This window comes from Pristiophorus japonicus, chromosome 6 (genome assembly GCF_044704955.1).
Source record: "Pristiophorus japonicus isolate sPriJap1 chromosome 6, sPriJap1.hap1, whole genome shotgun sequence".
Lineage (NCBI taxonomy): Eukaryota > Metazoa > Chordata > Chondrichthyes > Pristiophoridae > Pristiophorus > Pristiophorus japonicus.
In genome coordinates this window covers 53,016,841-53,033,223 of record NC_091982.1, presented here as the reverse complement: position 1 = coordinate 53,033,223, position 16,383 = coordinate 53,016,841, and the positions used below count along the sequence as shown (strand labels likewise).

Here is a 16,383-nt window from a genome sequence, read left to right as displayed (position 1 = left end):
GGGAGGTAAAGCAATGTGTGAGGAGGACACAAAAAATCTGCAAAAGACTAAGTGAATGGGCAAAAATTTGGCAGATGGAGTATAATGTTGGAAAGTGTGAGGTCATGCACTTTGGCAGAAAAAAATCAAAGAGCAAGTTATTTTTTAAATGGAGAAAAATTGCAAAGTGCCGCAGTACAGCGGGACCTGGGGGTCCTTGTGCATAAAACACAAAAGGTTAGTATGCAGCTACAGCAAGTGATTAGGGAGGCCAATGGAATCTTGGCCTTTATTGCAAAGGGGATGGAGTATAAAAGCAGGGAAGTCTTGCTGCAGTTATACAGGATATTGGTGAGGCCACACCTGGAATACTGCGTACAGTTTTGGTTTCCATATTTACGAAAGGATATATTTGGTTTGGAAGCAGTTCAGAGAAGGTTCACTCGGTTGATTCCGGAGATGAGGGTTTGACTTATGAGGAAAGGTTGAGTAGGTTGGGCCTCTACTCATTGGAATTCAGAAAAATGAGAGGTAATCTTATCGAAACGTATAAGATTATTAGGGGGCTTGACAAGGTGGAAGCAGAGAGGATGTTTCCACTGATAGGTGAGACTAGAACTAGGGGGCATAATCTTAGAATAAGGGGCCACCCAATTAAAACTGAGATGAGGAAAAATTTCTTCTCTCAGAGGGTTGTGAATCTGTGGAATTCACTGCCTCAGAGAGCTGTGGAAGCCGGGACATTGAATAAATTTAAAACAGAGATAGACAGTTTCTTAACCAATAATGGATTAAGGGGTTATGGGGAGCGGGCAGGAAAGGGGAGCGGGCAGGAAAGCGGACCTGATTCCATGATCGGATCAGCCATGATCGTATTAATTGGCGGAGCAGGCTCGAGGGGCTGTATGGCCTACTCCGGCTCCTATTTCTTATGTTCTTATATTCTTATGTACAGGGCTTTGGTGAGACCACACCTGGAGTACTGTGCACAGTTTTTGTCCCCTTATCTGAGAAAGGACATACATGCCTTGGGGTTCACTAGATTGATCCGTGGGATGAGAGGATTGTCCTATAAGGAGAGATTGAGTAGATTGAGCCTATACTCTCTGGAGTTTAGAGGAATGAAAGGTGATCACATTGAAATATATAAGATTATGAGGATGATTGACAGGGTAGATGCTAAAAGGATGTTTCCCACTGTCTGGAGAGTCTAGAACTAGGAGGCAAAGTCTCAGGATAAGGGGTCGCCCATTTAGGACAGTGGTGAGGTGGAATTTCTTCACTCAGTGGTGAGGTAGAAATTCTCTACCCCAAACAGCTGTGGATGCTGAGTCAGTGAATATATGCAAGGCTGAGCTAGATACATTTTTGGCCTCTGGGGGAATCAAGAGATATGGAGATCAGGTGAGAAAGTGGAGTTGAGGTCGAAGATCAGCCATGATCTTATTGAATGGCGGAGCAGGCTCGAGGGACCAAATGGCCTACTCCTACTCCTAATTCTTATGATCTTAGAAGCTCTAAAAGTGAATTCATTTGCATGTGTAAAGCACAATTATTTATATAAAAGAACAAATTAGTGGTATATTACTGTCCATTTAGTTCAAAGCCAATCATTTCAATCAGAGTTAATTTATTTGAAATGACCTCATTAGATGCAGTCAGTTCAGGGATTGCATCTTTCTGTAGCACATTGTGAATTCTGACCTAAATTTTCAGTCATGTGAATCTAATTTGAATTATATTTTCTCTGAAGTCTCACCAAGAAAGAAAGAACTTGCATTGATTCATCTCAGATTGTCCCAAAGTTCCTCACATCTAATGAATTAATTTGGAGTAGAGTGTCTGTTGTGTGTGTGTATATATATATATCTCATCATAGGCAGTCCCTCAAAGCGAGGATGACATGCTTCCATGCCAAAAAGGGATGAGTTCACAAGTTCCAATGAAGGACCCAATATTCCAGATCCCGAACCACATCTTGAAGGGTGGAAGATGCCTGTGCTTGGATCTTTTTAACGTGTGGTGGCCGTTGCACACCAGCCACCACACGGGCTTGACAGAGCTAGGTCTTGGTCCAGTGGCAAGGATCACCCAAGACGACTGGAGATCAGCTCTGCTGCACGGACCTAGTGCACAGATATTGCAGTGTGGGCTGGCTCATGCTGCCCCTGTGCCGTTGCCTCTTCTGGGCCCCAGACTCACGCCAATCCTGGGCCCCGGTCACTTCCTTCTACAAACTCTTGCTGCTTTGCCCTTCCTGCTGTGCCTGCCCGCACTGCAATCAGCGACCTGACTTCGCAGCCGTCGCCCTCCTGCAGTGGTATGCCGCCGCATGCTGCTCCCTCTGATGGCCCCGGCCTGCTGATGGTCTTGCAGGCCGGGACCGCACCGCCACACATAAATATATAACGTCCCGAAACCGGAAACCTCGGAAGCGAGGCCATTCCGGGTTTCGCGTGTTTCCGGATTTCAGAGAAGAAATCCGACATCTCAAATCCGGAAACCCCTGGGCCGAGTTTCGGGTATTTCCGGATTTCAGAGAAGAAAATCCAACATCCTGAATCTGGAAAACTTGTGGACGATTTTCAGGCATTTCCGGATTCCGGAGACAAATCCGGAAACTTTCGTGTACTTCTGGATTTCGGAACATTACATCCGACGGCCCGAATCTGGCAACCTTGAGGCCAGGCCACACTGGGCTGTGTATTTTTTTTTGATTCCTGCATGGAAAAAAATATCCAGTTATCAGGAAATATTTCCGGATTCCAGACAATGACTCTTGCAATCTGCACAATGTCCGGTTTTCGGACAGTTCCAGTTTTTAGAACTCCGGATTTCGGATGTATATATAGGGAGACGTGGCTCTCTGAGAGTCCACAGCAAGATCCAACAATTAGCAATCAGATGAATGATCAGCAATTCAAGTGTCTGGTGCGAATGCACCAAATGTTATTTGAGATATGCTCCTGAGTTTCAACAGTCAACCCTCGATTACAATAAAGTGGGTCTCGCTGTTTCAAAATGCAACAATAACTTATTATTGTCTATCTGTCACATTTTGGAAGCATTGGCCCAGAATTTGCGGTGGGTAATAGCTGCGATCGAACAGCTTTCGCTGTGATTGCCCCTCTGAAACTGACCGCAACTTCAGGATTTAGCGCATGAGCATCCTAACGCAGAAATCCTGAATTTGTGGTCAGTCACTCAGTGCTCCGACACTGGCTGCACTGTGCCCCCCGTCCCACCCCAACCCCCATCATCGGCATTCAGTGTAATCAGTGAAATCAGTGAAACTGATGAAAACTTGGGCTATTCTGTGGTAATGTCGCTGTTAAGTAACCCATTAAATAACCTGCAAGACCATCAGCAGGCCAGGGCCATTGGAGGGAGCAGTGTGCGGCGCCATACCATTGCAGGGAGCAGCGTGTGCTGCTGTAGGAGGGCGCCGGCTATGAAGCCAGGTCACTGATTGCAGTGTGGGCAGGCACAGCAGGAGGGGTGAAGGAGCGGCAAGAGTCTGTAGAGAGAAGTGACCGGGGCCCAGGAGAGGTGTGAGTTCAGGGCCCAGAAGAGGCGAGGGCCCAGGGGCATCACGGGCCAGCCCAAACTGCGATATGTGTGTGTGCTCGGTCTGTGCAGCAGAGCTGGTCTCCTGTTAATCTTGGGTGATCCTTGCCACTGGACCAAGACCTAGCTCTGTCAAGCCTGTGTGGTGGCTGGTATGCAACGGCCACCACATGTTAAAAAAATCCAAGCACAGGCATCTTCCACCCTCCACGATGTAGTTCGGGATCTGGAATATTAGGTGCTTCATTGAAACACATGTAAACTCATCTCTTTTTGGCGTGGAAGCAAGTCATCCTCGCTTCGAGGGACTGCCAATGATGATGATGAATGTTAGGCCTGATTGGATCAGATATAACTGGGGTTTTAACAGTGTATTGACAGTTAAACAAAGGTTATAGCCCTGAAAAACTAGTTTTAATTTTGTGAAGTGTTAAATTTATTCATTTTAATAAAAAATTACAGTTTTAAGAAACTTTAATAAGGAACTTAAAAAAAAAGTTTGTTCATCTTTATTTCAGGTTTACCTTTTCCGCATGTGAGAGCACCAATCCTTATTTTGCGCTTTATAACATTTTTTAAAAGTTAGAATAAAAGGAGCTTCTTCACTTCCCGGTCCGTGAGAATTCTGCAGTATGATTGGCTGCATAGACAGCTTGTTGATGTCACAGCCGCTCGCGTTAGGGATTCCCCATTAACTGACACTGACCTTAACTAAACGCCGGAAAAGCCAAACTTTCTGCCACTGTGACCGCGAGACCTTTGTGCGGAGCTTACTTCGGGACCAGCGATGAACACTTTTGCTTCGCCGCTGACCACAAATTACAGGCCATTATATAATTGTGGCTTCTTGCACCCTTTAAAGTGGCTGCATAACTTTCCCAACAATTTTACAAAATAAAATGTTTTTTGTTTTTAAACGATCCTCAATTCTTAGAAACATAGAAGAAACACAGAAACTTACAGTGCAGAAGGAGGCCATTTCGGCCCATCGTGTCCGCACTGGCCGACAAAGAGCCGCAAGGCCCTCGGACAGCAGCCCTGAAGGCTACATATAAACCAATGAACAATGGCGGAATGGTAAAGAGCACCCAGCCCAACCAGTCCACCCCCCACAACTGTGACACCCCTTGCACCGCAACATTCTACACTCCACCCCAACCGGAGCCATGTGATCTCCTGGGAGAGGCAAAAACCAGATAAAAACCCAGGCCAATTTGGGGAAAAAAATCTGGGAAAATTCCTCACCGACCCATCCAGGCGATCGAAACTAGTCCAGGAGATCACCCTGGTCATATTCAATTCCCTGCAGTACTTACCATCGTATCTGGAGCATTCTTTGGAGCATTCCCTACAACACAATTGCAGAGTATAGGTGGTAACACTGATATCCTGTCCCCCAAATACATCAAAATGGAATTAGTGTGTGCCACAGAGCAACAACACCGAGTGAAAACACATTTTATTTTTTGCGTGAATTGTTGTATTTAGCATTTATTTTCAAGGTGCTCCCAAGTTTTCCATTTTAAAAGGAAGTAAACTAACGCTCTGACCTCTTGTTACTCGTAAGATTGTTTCCTCCACTATCCTTGCCAGCCCAGGACTGTGGGGCAAATGGAGCTGCAGACATCTTTCCAGCCACTGCTGCCATTTTCAGCTCTGGGCAGGACAATGTCAATTTTTCTTTTCCTTCAATTACTCATTTTGTTTCTTTCAGGACAGCGTGTTGTTTTACTTGGAGCTGGTATACTTGGTCACCGCCTTTGTCCCTTCCGACACAGCATGCTTGGCCAGCTCCCCAGGCAGCAGCAGGCGCACGCCGGTCTGGATCTCCCAGGAGCTGATGGTGCGGTGCTTGTTGTAATGGGCCAGGTGGGAAGCCTCACCCGCGATGCGTTCGAAAATATAGTTCACAAACGAGTTCATGATGCCCATGGCCTTGGAGGAGATGCCAGTTGCTCGTTCAAGGGCGGGACTGTGCCATCTTCTCTCCTTCACATTTGTATGTTTCGAGAAGCACAATACGCAAGTGGACAGAAGCTTGTTGTTTCAGGCCAAGTCTCACTAAGATGCATGCACATAAATGTCGAGGCTTTGTCGTTCAGAGAAATCTCTTCTGTCACGTTCATTGTGCTCATCTGTTGAACGCACTATTTTAACTGTGCACATGACCTGGCCGAGCACCTGGTCATAGTGTAATGGCCAATTTTCTTTAAAGAAATAAAGACCTACATTTATATAGCGAATTTCACGACCACTGATCACCTCAAAAGCACTTTACATAGAAACATAGAAAATAGGTGCAGGATTAGGCCATTCGGCCCTTCAAGCCTGTACCACCATTCAATATAATCATGGCTGATCACGCAACTTCAGTACCCCATTCCTGCTTTCTCTCCATACCCCTTGATCCCTTTAGCCATAAGGGCCACATCTAACTCCCTTTTGAATATATCGAACGAACTGACCTCAACAACTTTCTGTGGTAGAGAATTCCACATGCTCACAACTCTCTGAGTGAAGAAGGTTCTCATCACCTTGGTCCTAAATGGCTTACCCCTTATCCTTAGACTGTGACTCCTGGTTCTGGACTTCCCCAACATCGGGAACATTCTTCCTGCATCTCTTCTGTCCAATCCCGTCAAAATTTTATATGTTTCTGTGAGATCCCCTCTCATTCTTCTAAATTCCATTGAATATAAGCCTAGTCGATCCAGTCTTTCTTCATATGTCAATCCCGGGAATCAGTCTGGTGAACCTTCACTGCACTCCCTCAATAGCAAGAATGTCCTTCCTCGGATTAGGAGACCAAAACTGTACACAATATTCAAGGTGTGGCCTCACCAAGGCCCTGTACAACAGCAGTAAGACCTCACTGCACCGAAACTCAATTCCTCTCGCTATGAAGGCCAACATGCCATTTGCCTTCTTCACTGCCTGCTGTATCTGTATGACAACTTTTAATAACTGATGTACCATGACACCCAAGTCTCGTTGCACCTCCCCTTTTACTAATCTGTCACCATTCAGATATTAATCTGCCTATCTGTTTTTAACACCAAAGTGGGTAAAAGTACTTCATGCAGAGGTCTACAGCCAATGGAGTACTTTTTGAAGTGTCGTCACTGTTGTAATGTGGGAAACGCGGCAGGCAATTTGCATACAGCAAGTTCTCTCAAACAGCAATGTGATAATGACCAGATAATCTGTTTTTTTTTGTTATGTTGAGTGAGGGATAAATATTGGTCAAGACACCAGGAATAATTCCCCAGCTCTTCTTCGAGATACTGGTGTGGGATCTTTTACATCCAGCTGAGAGAGCAGACGGAGCCTCGGTTTAACATCTCATCCGAAAGATGACATCTTCAACAGTGCAGCGCTCTCTCAGTACTACACTGGGAATGTCAGTCTAGATTTTTGTATTCAAGTCCCTAGCGTGAGACTTGAACTCACAACCTTCTGACTCAGAGGTGAGAGTGCTACCTATTGAGCCACACCCGACACTCTGGTCAACTTTTTTAATTTCAGTGCCATTTTCTATGTTGGAGAAAGTAGCATTTTTGGTGTGCCTTTTACAATATATTCCCCACCTTTTATTTCAATATTTAAATCACTTCTTGTTTTTATCATTTGGCAGATATTATTTATTTAGATGAAGAATTTCAACTGTGTTGTGCCAACAATATGCTTGCCAAAGGCATTTGAATTAAGCACTCTGCATTGCATCTTCCGATTGGATTATTTAACATCAAAGATAATAATGTGCTACAGCTTCGGCTGTTACTTTATTATTACACTTGTCTTGTGCTATGGTGAACCAGTGAGCAGTAGTGTCAGTTTGGTTAAACATAAGGAGATAGCAATTGGCTCAGCAAGCCTTGGTGGACAAGCACGTATCGCATGAATTTCATGCAATCAATAAACGCAATGAGCAAAACCAGAGGACATTTGATTATATTTTAACCACTCAGATTCTTTGAAGGAACGGTTTACATTAGGCCGAAACTTGTGGCCTCGTGGGATGCATACGCAATGCGCATGCGCTGAGAACCTGCTTTTGCGGTCTGTCAAAATGTCTTTATAGACAGATCGCACACATCCCCGCAGAAAGGACCTCCCCGGGGCAGAGATTGGGCAATTTGCCCAGCGAATGTCCTTCAAACTCTTACGTCTGGGAAAAGCAGGCGCATAGCTTACTTTTACCAGCATAAGAGTTTTAAAACGTAGAAAAATTAAATGTAATCACTCATTTTTATATTAAAATCCCTGTCCATTAAGTTAAGTTTATTTTTAACTCTATTAAAACACATTAAAAAAAATTCCAAAAAATATTTTTTTTTCTAAAATATTTCATTTCAATTCATTTTAAAGATGTGAGGCGTTTTCTTTATTTATTGTGTTGTGTTTCTTGTTTTAGGTTGGTATTCTCATTGATAGTAATGGGAGCTCGTACAAACGGAGTTCGCATTATTATCAATGAGAATACGACCTAGTGATTGGTGGTCCAGGCCCATGTGATTCGAGGATACGAATACGTACCTGGGGGATATGTTCCCGTGCGCTGCACAGCGAATGGAGGCCTCCGACTGGAATGCTGCATTCCTCCGGGACCACCATGTATTTTCGTAAAATAATTTCGGGTCAGAGGCGTTCGTCCGAAGGAAGCCTCCTACTGCAATATTCGCCCCGTTATGTTGTGCTAGAATGATAAGCTAATGGCAAAAGGCGATACTCTGCGTACATAGTTCTTTTTAAATTTGCTTTTTTAACAGATGCTGGGGTTGTTCTCCTTAGAGCAGAGAAGTTTAAGGGGAGATTTAATAGAGTTGTTCAAAATTATGAAGGATTTTGATCGGGTAAGTAGGGAGAAAGTGTTTCCACTGGCAGGAGAGCCAGTAACTAAAGGACACAGATTTAATATAATTGGGACAAAGCCATGGGGAAATAGGTAGACATTCATGTTATGAAGCGAGTTGTTGTGATGTGGAATGCACTGCCTGAAAGGGCGGTGGAAGCAGATTCACTAGTAACTCTCAAAACGGAATTGGATATGTATTCAAAAAAGAAAAATCTATAGGACTGTGGGGAAAGAGCAGGGGGAATGGGAGTAATTGGATAGCTCGTGCAAACAGCTGGCACAGGCACGATGGACTCCTTCTGTGCTGTATAATTATTTGATTCTATGATTTTATATAGCTCCATAGTACACCCTCAAGACATCCTCAAATTCCTCACAGCCAGTGAATTAATTAACAGTATAGTTACTGTTGTGCCATTGGAAAATACAGGAGCCAATTTGGACGCAGCATGATCCCAGAAACATAGAAACATAGAAACATAGAAAATAGGTGCAGGAGCAGGCCATTCAGCCCTTCTAGCCTGCACCGCCATTCAATGAGTTCATGGCTGAACATGCAACTTCAGTATCCCCTTCCTGCTTTCACGCCATACCCCTTGATCCCCCGAGTTGTAAGGACTTCATCGAACTCCCTTTTGAATATATTGAGTGAATTGGCCTCAACTACTTTCTGTGGTAGAGAATTCCACAGGTTCACCACTCTCTGGGTGAAGACGTTTCCCCTTATCTCGGTCCTAAATGGCTTACCCCTTATCCTTAGACTGTGACCTCTGGTTCTGGACTTCCCCAACATTGGGAACATTCTTCCTGCATCCAACCTGTCCAAACCCGTCAGAATTTTAAACGTTTCTATGAGGTCCCCTCTCACTCTTCTGAACTCCAGTGAATACAAGCCCAGTTGATCCAGTCTTTCTTGATAGGTCAGTCCCACCATCCCGGGAATCAGTCTGGTGAATCTTCGCTGCACTCCCTCAATAGCAAGAATGTCCTTCCTCAAGTTAGGAGACCAAAACTGTACACAATACTCCAGGTGTGGCCTCACCAAGGCCCTGTACAACTGTAGCAACACCTCCCTGCCCCTGTACTCAAATCCCCTCGCTATGAAGGCCAACATGCCATTTGCTTTCTTAACCGCCTGCTGTACCTACATGCCAACCTTCAATGACACCCAGGTCTCGTTGCACCTTCCCTTTTCCTAATCTGTCACCATTCAGATAATAGTCTGTCTCTCTGTTTTTACCACCAAAGTGGATAACCTCACATTTATCCACATTATACTTCATCTGCCACGCATTTGCCCACTCACCTAACCTATCCAAGTCACTCTGCAGCCTCATAGCATCCTCCTCGCAGCTCACATTGCCACCCAACTTAGTGTCATCCGCAAATTTGGAGATACTACATTTAATCCCCTCGTCTAAATCATTAATGTACAATGTAAACAACTGGGGCCCCAGCACAGAACCCTGCGGTACCCCACTAGTCACTGCCTGCCATTCCGAAAAGTACCCATTTACTCCTAATCTTTGCTTCCTGTCTGACAACCAGTTCTCAATCCACGTCAGCACACTACCCGCAATCCCATGTGCTTTAACTTTGCACATTAATCTCCTGTGTGGAACCTTGTCGAAAGCCTTCTGAAAGTCCAAATATACCACATCAACTGGTACTCCTTTGTCCACTTTATTGGAAACATCCTCAAAAAATTCCAGAAGATTTGTCAAGCATGATCTCCCTTTCACAAATCCATGCTGACTTGGACCTATCATGTCACCATTTTCCAAATGCGCTGCTATGACATCCTTAATAATTGATTCCATCATTTTACCCACTACTGAGGTCAGACTGACCGGTCTATAATTCCCTGCTTTCTCTCTCCCTCCTTTTTTAAAAAGTGGGGTTACATTGGCTACCCTCCACTTGATAGGAACTGATCCAGAGTCAATGGAATGTTGGAAAATGACTGTCAATGCATCCGCTATTTCCAAGGCCACCTCCTTAAGTACTCTGGGATGCAGTCCATCAGGCCCTGGGGATTTATCGGCCTTCAATCCCATCAATTTCCCCAACACAATTTCCCGACTAATAAAGATTTCCCTCAGTTCCTCCTCCTTAATAGACCCTCTGACCACTTTTATATCCGGAAGGTTGTTTGCGTCCTCCTTAGTGAATACTGAACCAAAGTACTTGTTCAATTGGTCTGCCATTTCTTTGTTCCCCGTTATGACTTCCCCTGATTCTGACTGCAGGGGACCTACGTTTGTCTTTACTAACCTTTTTCTCTTTACATACCTATAGAAACTTTTGCAATCCGCTTTAATGTTCCCTGCAAGCTTCTTCTCGTACTCCATTTTCCCTGCCCTAATCAAACCCTTTGTCCTCCTCTGCTGAGTTCTAAATTTCTCCCAGTCCCCAGGTTCGCTGCTATTTCTGGCCAATTTGTATGCCATTTCCTTGGCTTTAATACTATCCCTGATTTCCCTTGATAGCCACGGTTGAGCCACCTTCCCTTTTTTATTTTTATGCCAGACAGGAATGTACAATTGTTGTAATTCATCCATGCAGTCTATAAATGTCTGCCATTGCCCATCCACAGTCAACCCCTTAAGTATCATTAGCCAATCTATCTTAGCCAATTCATGCCTCATACCTTCAAAGTTACCCTTCTTTAAGTTCTGGACCATGGTCTCTGAATTAACTGTTTCATTCTCCATCCTAATGCAGAATTCCACCATATTATGGTCACTCTTCCCCAAGGGGCCTCGCACAATGAGATTGCTAATTAATCCTCTCTCATTACACAACACCCAGTCTAAGATGGCCTCCCCCCTAGTTGGTTCCTCGACATATTGGTCTAGAAAACCATCCCTTATGCACTCCAGGAAATCCTCCTCCATCGTATTGCTTCCAGTTTGGCTGGCCCAATCTATGTGCATATTAAAGTCACCCATTATAACTGCTGCACCTTTATTGCATGCACTCCTAATTTCCTGTTTGATGCCCTCCCCAACATCACTACTACTGTTTGGAGGTCTGTACACAACTCCCACTAATGATTTTTGCCCTTTAGTGTTCTGCAGCTCTACCCATATAGATTCCACATCATCCAAGCTAATGTCTTTCCTAACTATTGCATTAATCTCCTCTTTAACCAGCAATGCTACCCCACCTCCTTTTCTTTTTATTCTATCCTTCCTGAATGTTGAATACCCCTGGATGTTGAGTTCCCAGCCCTGATCATCCTGGAGCCACGTCTCCGTAATCCCAATCACATCATATTTGTTAACATCTATTTGCACAGTTAATTCATCCACCTTATTGCGGATACTCCTTGCATTAAGACACACAGCCTTCAGGCTTGCTTTTTTAACACCCTTTGTCCTTTTAGAATTTTGCTGTACAGTGGCCCTTTTTGTTCTTTGCATTGGGTTTCTCTGCCCTCCACTTTTCCTCATCTCTTTTCTGTCTTTTGCTTTTGCCTCATTTTTGTCTCCCTCTGTCTCCCTGCATAGGTTCCCATCCCCCTGCAATATTAGTTTAACTCCTCCCCAACAGCACTAGCAAACACTCCCCCTAGGACATTGGTTCCGGTCCTGCCCAGGTGCAGACCGTCCGGTTTGTACTGGTCCCACCTCCCCCAGAACCGGTTCCAATGCCCCAAGAATTTGAATCCCTCCCTGCTGCACCACTGCTCAAGCCATGTATTCATCTGCGCTATCCTGCGATTCCTACTCTGACTAGCACGTGGCACTGGTAGCAATCCCGAGATTACTACTTTTGAGGTCCTACTTTTTAATTTAGCTCCTAGCTCCTTAAATTCTTTTCGTAGGACCTCATCCCTTTTTTTACCTATGTCGTTGGTACCAATGTGCACCACGACAACTGGCTGTTCTCCCTCCCATTTCAGAATGTTCTGCACCCGCTCCGAGACATCCTTGACCTTTGCACCAGGGAGGCAACATACCATCCTGGAGTCTCGGTTGCGTCCGCAGAAACGCCTATCTATTCCCCTCACCATCGAATTCCCTATCACTATCGCGCTCCCAATCTTTTTCCTGCCCTCCTTTGCAGCAGAGCCACCTACGGTGCCATGAACTTGGCTGCTGCTGCCCTCCCCTGATGAGTCATCCTCCCCAACAGTACTCAAAGCAGTGTATCTGTTTTGCAGGGGGATGACCACAGGGGACCCCTGCACTATCTTTCTTGCACTGCTCTTCCTGCTGGTCTTCCATTCCCTATCTGGCTGTGGACCCTTCTCCTGCGGTAAGACCAACTCACTACACGTGATACTCACGTCATTCTCAGCATCGTGGATGCTCCAGAGTGAATCCACCCTCAGCTCCAATTCCGCAACGCGGACCGTCAAGAGCTCGAGGCGGATACATTTCCCACACACGTAGCACCCAGGGACACCGGAAGTGTCCCCGAGTTCCCACATGGTACAGGAGGAGCATATCACATGGCCGAGCTCTCCTGCCATGCCTTAACCTTAGATACACTTAAATTGGTAATAACAATGTTACAGTTCACTTACTGATATAAAAAATAAAAGAAAACAGCCAATAAATTGAACAATCGGTTAATCCATTTTGGTAGCTTTAGTTTAAGCAAGAAAATTGGCCAGTAAATCAGATAACTTCCTGTTCTTCAAACAGTGCCATGGAAAGGAAGACGTGTTCTCAGTTTAACATCTCACCTGAAAGACGGCGCCTCTGACAATGCAGCACTCCCTCAGTACGGCACTGAAGTATCAGCTTAGATTGTGCGCTCCAGTTCAGGAGGGAGGGCTTCAACCCACAGCCTTCTGACTCGAGCAAGAGTGCTCATGACTGATCTGAGCTTGACACACAACGCTTCAGTTTCAATAACAATTTCTTCCTCCCCTTGCTACGATCAGGTTGACATAGATGCTATATTTGTTGCAAGGACATGTGAAGTGGTGCAATGCAGTCATGTTGAGCTGATGGCTTTTTTCTTTATAGACCCTAATATGTGCAATATGTTCTAATTATCTGTGGGCTTTCTTGTATCTTTCAGCTGTACTCACTGACAAGCTACCTCAGCTTCTATACCCGCTGGAAAACCAACAAAGTACTGTAGATGTCCAGCTGGGTAAGTTCCTTCTTGGAGAAGTCATCTTTCCCTGCTGCACTGTGAACATTAATACTCCTCTGCTAATTTTCATCCATCACATGTTCACATAATATTTTCCCCACACCTTCCCCTTCATTAACTCACGTGCTTCCTGTTTTTATATCATTTTTTTTTGTATCACATGGGTTCTCAGCAGTCCCCAGTATATAACCAAGAGTAAGAGGCTACATGAAGGATATTGATTATGATTGATTGGAAACATTCTCTTTTATCTTAGGCAGCCTGATATCCATTGGATTTTACACCTTTTACCATATTCTCAAATGTTGTTTTTATTGAATTGAAATTGTTTAATACGATGTACGTTTTGATTATCTTTATTATGTTTGGACTTTTACTGATTTAGTAAAGCTGTCCGTCTCTTTAAGACGAGTCATCTGTCCACATATTCCCAAAGACATTCTTCAACTTTTATCAGTTAGTTTAAACTGAACCAAATAAGATATTTAAAAGGAAAATAGTTGCAAATATGATTTTTTTTCCCCTAGACAATATAACTTTTATTTTTTTATCATGTTATGTAATGGCTGAGTGGGACAATGTAGGACGGAGCTTTCAACTTCGGGGCGTAAAACAAATGGGAGTGAACCGGCTGCCAAAAGAGTAAGCGGGGCAATTAGATCACTCGAAGGCAACAGAGACTGAATGGGTTAATCCGTGTAAAAGAGAATATAATCTCAACATTTTAGTAACAAAGATATATAGCTGTCCTTCTTATAGAAAACATTTTTTGTCCAATTCAAGTTTTGGCTTTTGATTCAGTTGTAGAATAATTCTTCCATTACCATTGACTATCAAGGGTTGCAACATGACAGGAAAGGGCAGTTTAATGCAAAAATTAAATGTATGGCACTTAATAAGAATAACTTTAATGAAAAATATTGCCTTGTGTTTTACTTGATATCCATTGAATTTCATGCTGTTTATCATATTATCTAATGTTTTTATTGAATTGAAATTGTTTAATGTAATGTAAATTTTGATTGTCTTTATTATACAATCTTATACAATCTGGACTTTTACTGATTTATTATTTTTTGTACGTATTCTTGATTGATGAGCACATATAAATGTAGCTTTGGTTAACCTTGTGTTTTCTTAAACTGTGGGCTGTACTTTGTGGTCAGCAGTGAATGAAAAGTGCCACTTGTTCATTACACTTGCACTTGCACATAGACTTTCTGTGGGCTTTTGCACAGGAACTTTCAGTCAGCCAACTATCCAAAAAGTGTAGTGATCTTTACAGAGCACCTGAGAACTGTGTGAACAGGACATGCAACTGTGTATCTCCTTAACCAATCAGGTTGAAAAATCGTTAATGAGTGGCGCAGAGTCTGAACCAGGAAGTGTCAGTTAGAATATTGAATTCAATGTTAAATCAGGTAATAAGAGAGGGAAAGAAAGATGGGATTAAGAGAGAGAGATAAAAGAGACAGAAACACAAAGTTTAAAAAAAAAAAAATTACTGTTTAAATCACCAACAATATCTGAAGGATTGCGATTTCACACCTGTAACAGTTAATTTTCAGGGCCAGAGAGGTTGTTTGATAGTAATTAAGACTTATCATGCTGTTTAAAATGTACTGACACTAGAATGAACAAGCCCTAACTTTTTCTGGCAAGTTTAGTTCGTATCTCTCAGGTAAGTACAGCAACCTCACGCCGTTGCGTGTATTTTAATGGTGAATCTCTCGGCGTGATACCATTATAGCAAAACTTCTGATGGAGCAAGGCATCTCGGACAGCAACTTCCTGATTTCCACATTTAACTGTGCATGTGCGGTCACTGGAAACTTGTGTCCGTATTACACTTCAATAACGGTGATCACTGTTAGCATCACTGTCATTTCTACCACAAAATCCAACCCAATTATGTCACCAGGCATACCTATAGTAAATACAAACAGTTAGGATAATGAAAGTGATTTAAGATCAGGCATAAATGTTTCCTTATTAAAAAAAAATCTGATGTTGGTTATCTTCTGTTGTGGAGCAGGGTTTCATATTGTAACGGTGTATGGCAAGATTAGTGTTAAAGTGGCGTCAGCAGTTTTTGTGTGATTTTTTTTTTAATCATTAAGACAGATTGTTAGATGGAGTAAATGTCACCCTATTAGGTTGTTCATATGTGCTGATTTCTGGAAAAAATCTATCTTCAGAAGTTGAATGTGATTTTATCAGATAGCTTGAGCTGCCCTATTTTCCATATTGTATAATATGCCATCAGGTACTGCAGTCAGAACTGACTAGCATCAAATCTGCTTGTTTTCAATGTAATGTCACGTGGTGCATGGGCACTGTGGTGGGGGAGGGTAGGCATGGATTGGATTTGATATGGGCTTTCTGATCATACTGCTCATTTCATAGAGTGATTTTCCCTCTCTTTCACTCCCCTCGTCGTTAATGAGCAGCGCAGAGTCTGAAGCAGGAAGTGTAAGTTAGAATATTTAATTCAATGCCAAATCAGGTACAGAAAGCAAAATCAAAAGAAGGAAAGAAAGATGGGAGTTAAGAACGAGAGAGACAGAAAGAAAAAGTAAAAAACAAATATTTAATGTGTTTATAGCTCCTAGAATAATTAATATCTGAAGGAAAGAGACTTTACACTTGTAAACTTTCAGTGCCAGAGAGGCCGTTTGGCAGTAACTAAGACTTATCAGAACGTTAAAAATGAACTTACATTGAAATAGACAAGCCCTAACCTTTTCTGGCGAGTTTAGTTCGTATATATCAGCTAAGTACAGAACCTTCCCTCCCTTCCATGTATTTCAATGGTGAGTTGTTTGATATCTCAGCAGGTTTATCCATGACAAACATTCAGACCAGGG

The 16,383-nt window shown here is 43.3% G+C and overlaps 1 protein-coding gene across 1 annotated transcript in view; it reads left to right on the top strand.

Moving 5' to 3' along the window:
- The window catches only part of il1rapl2 (interleukin 1 receptor accessory protein-like 2), a 704,017-nt gene that overhangs the window by 345,508 nt on the left and 342,126 nt on the right, over positions 1-16,383 (top strand). The window contains exon 6 of the mRNA XM_070883960.1: positions 13,439-13,513. Coding sequence (XP_070740061.1) covers positions 13,439-13,513 — 75 coding nt within the window. The remainder of the gene's footprint in view (positions 1-13,438; positions 13,514-16,383) is intronic.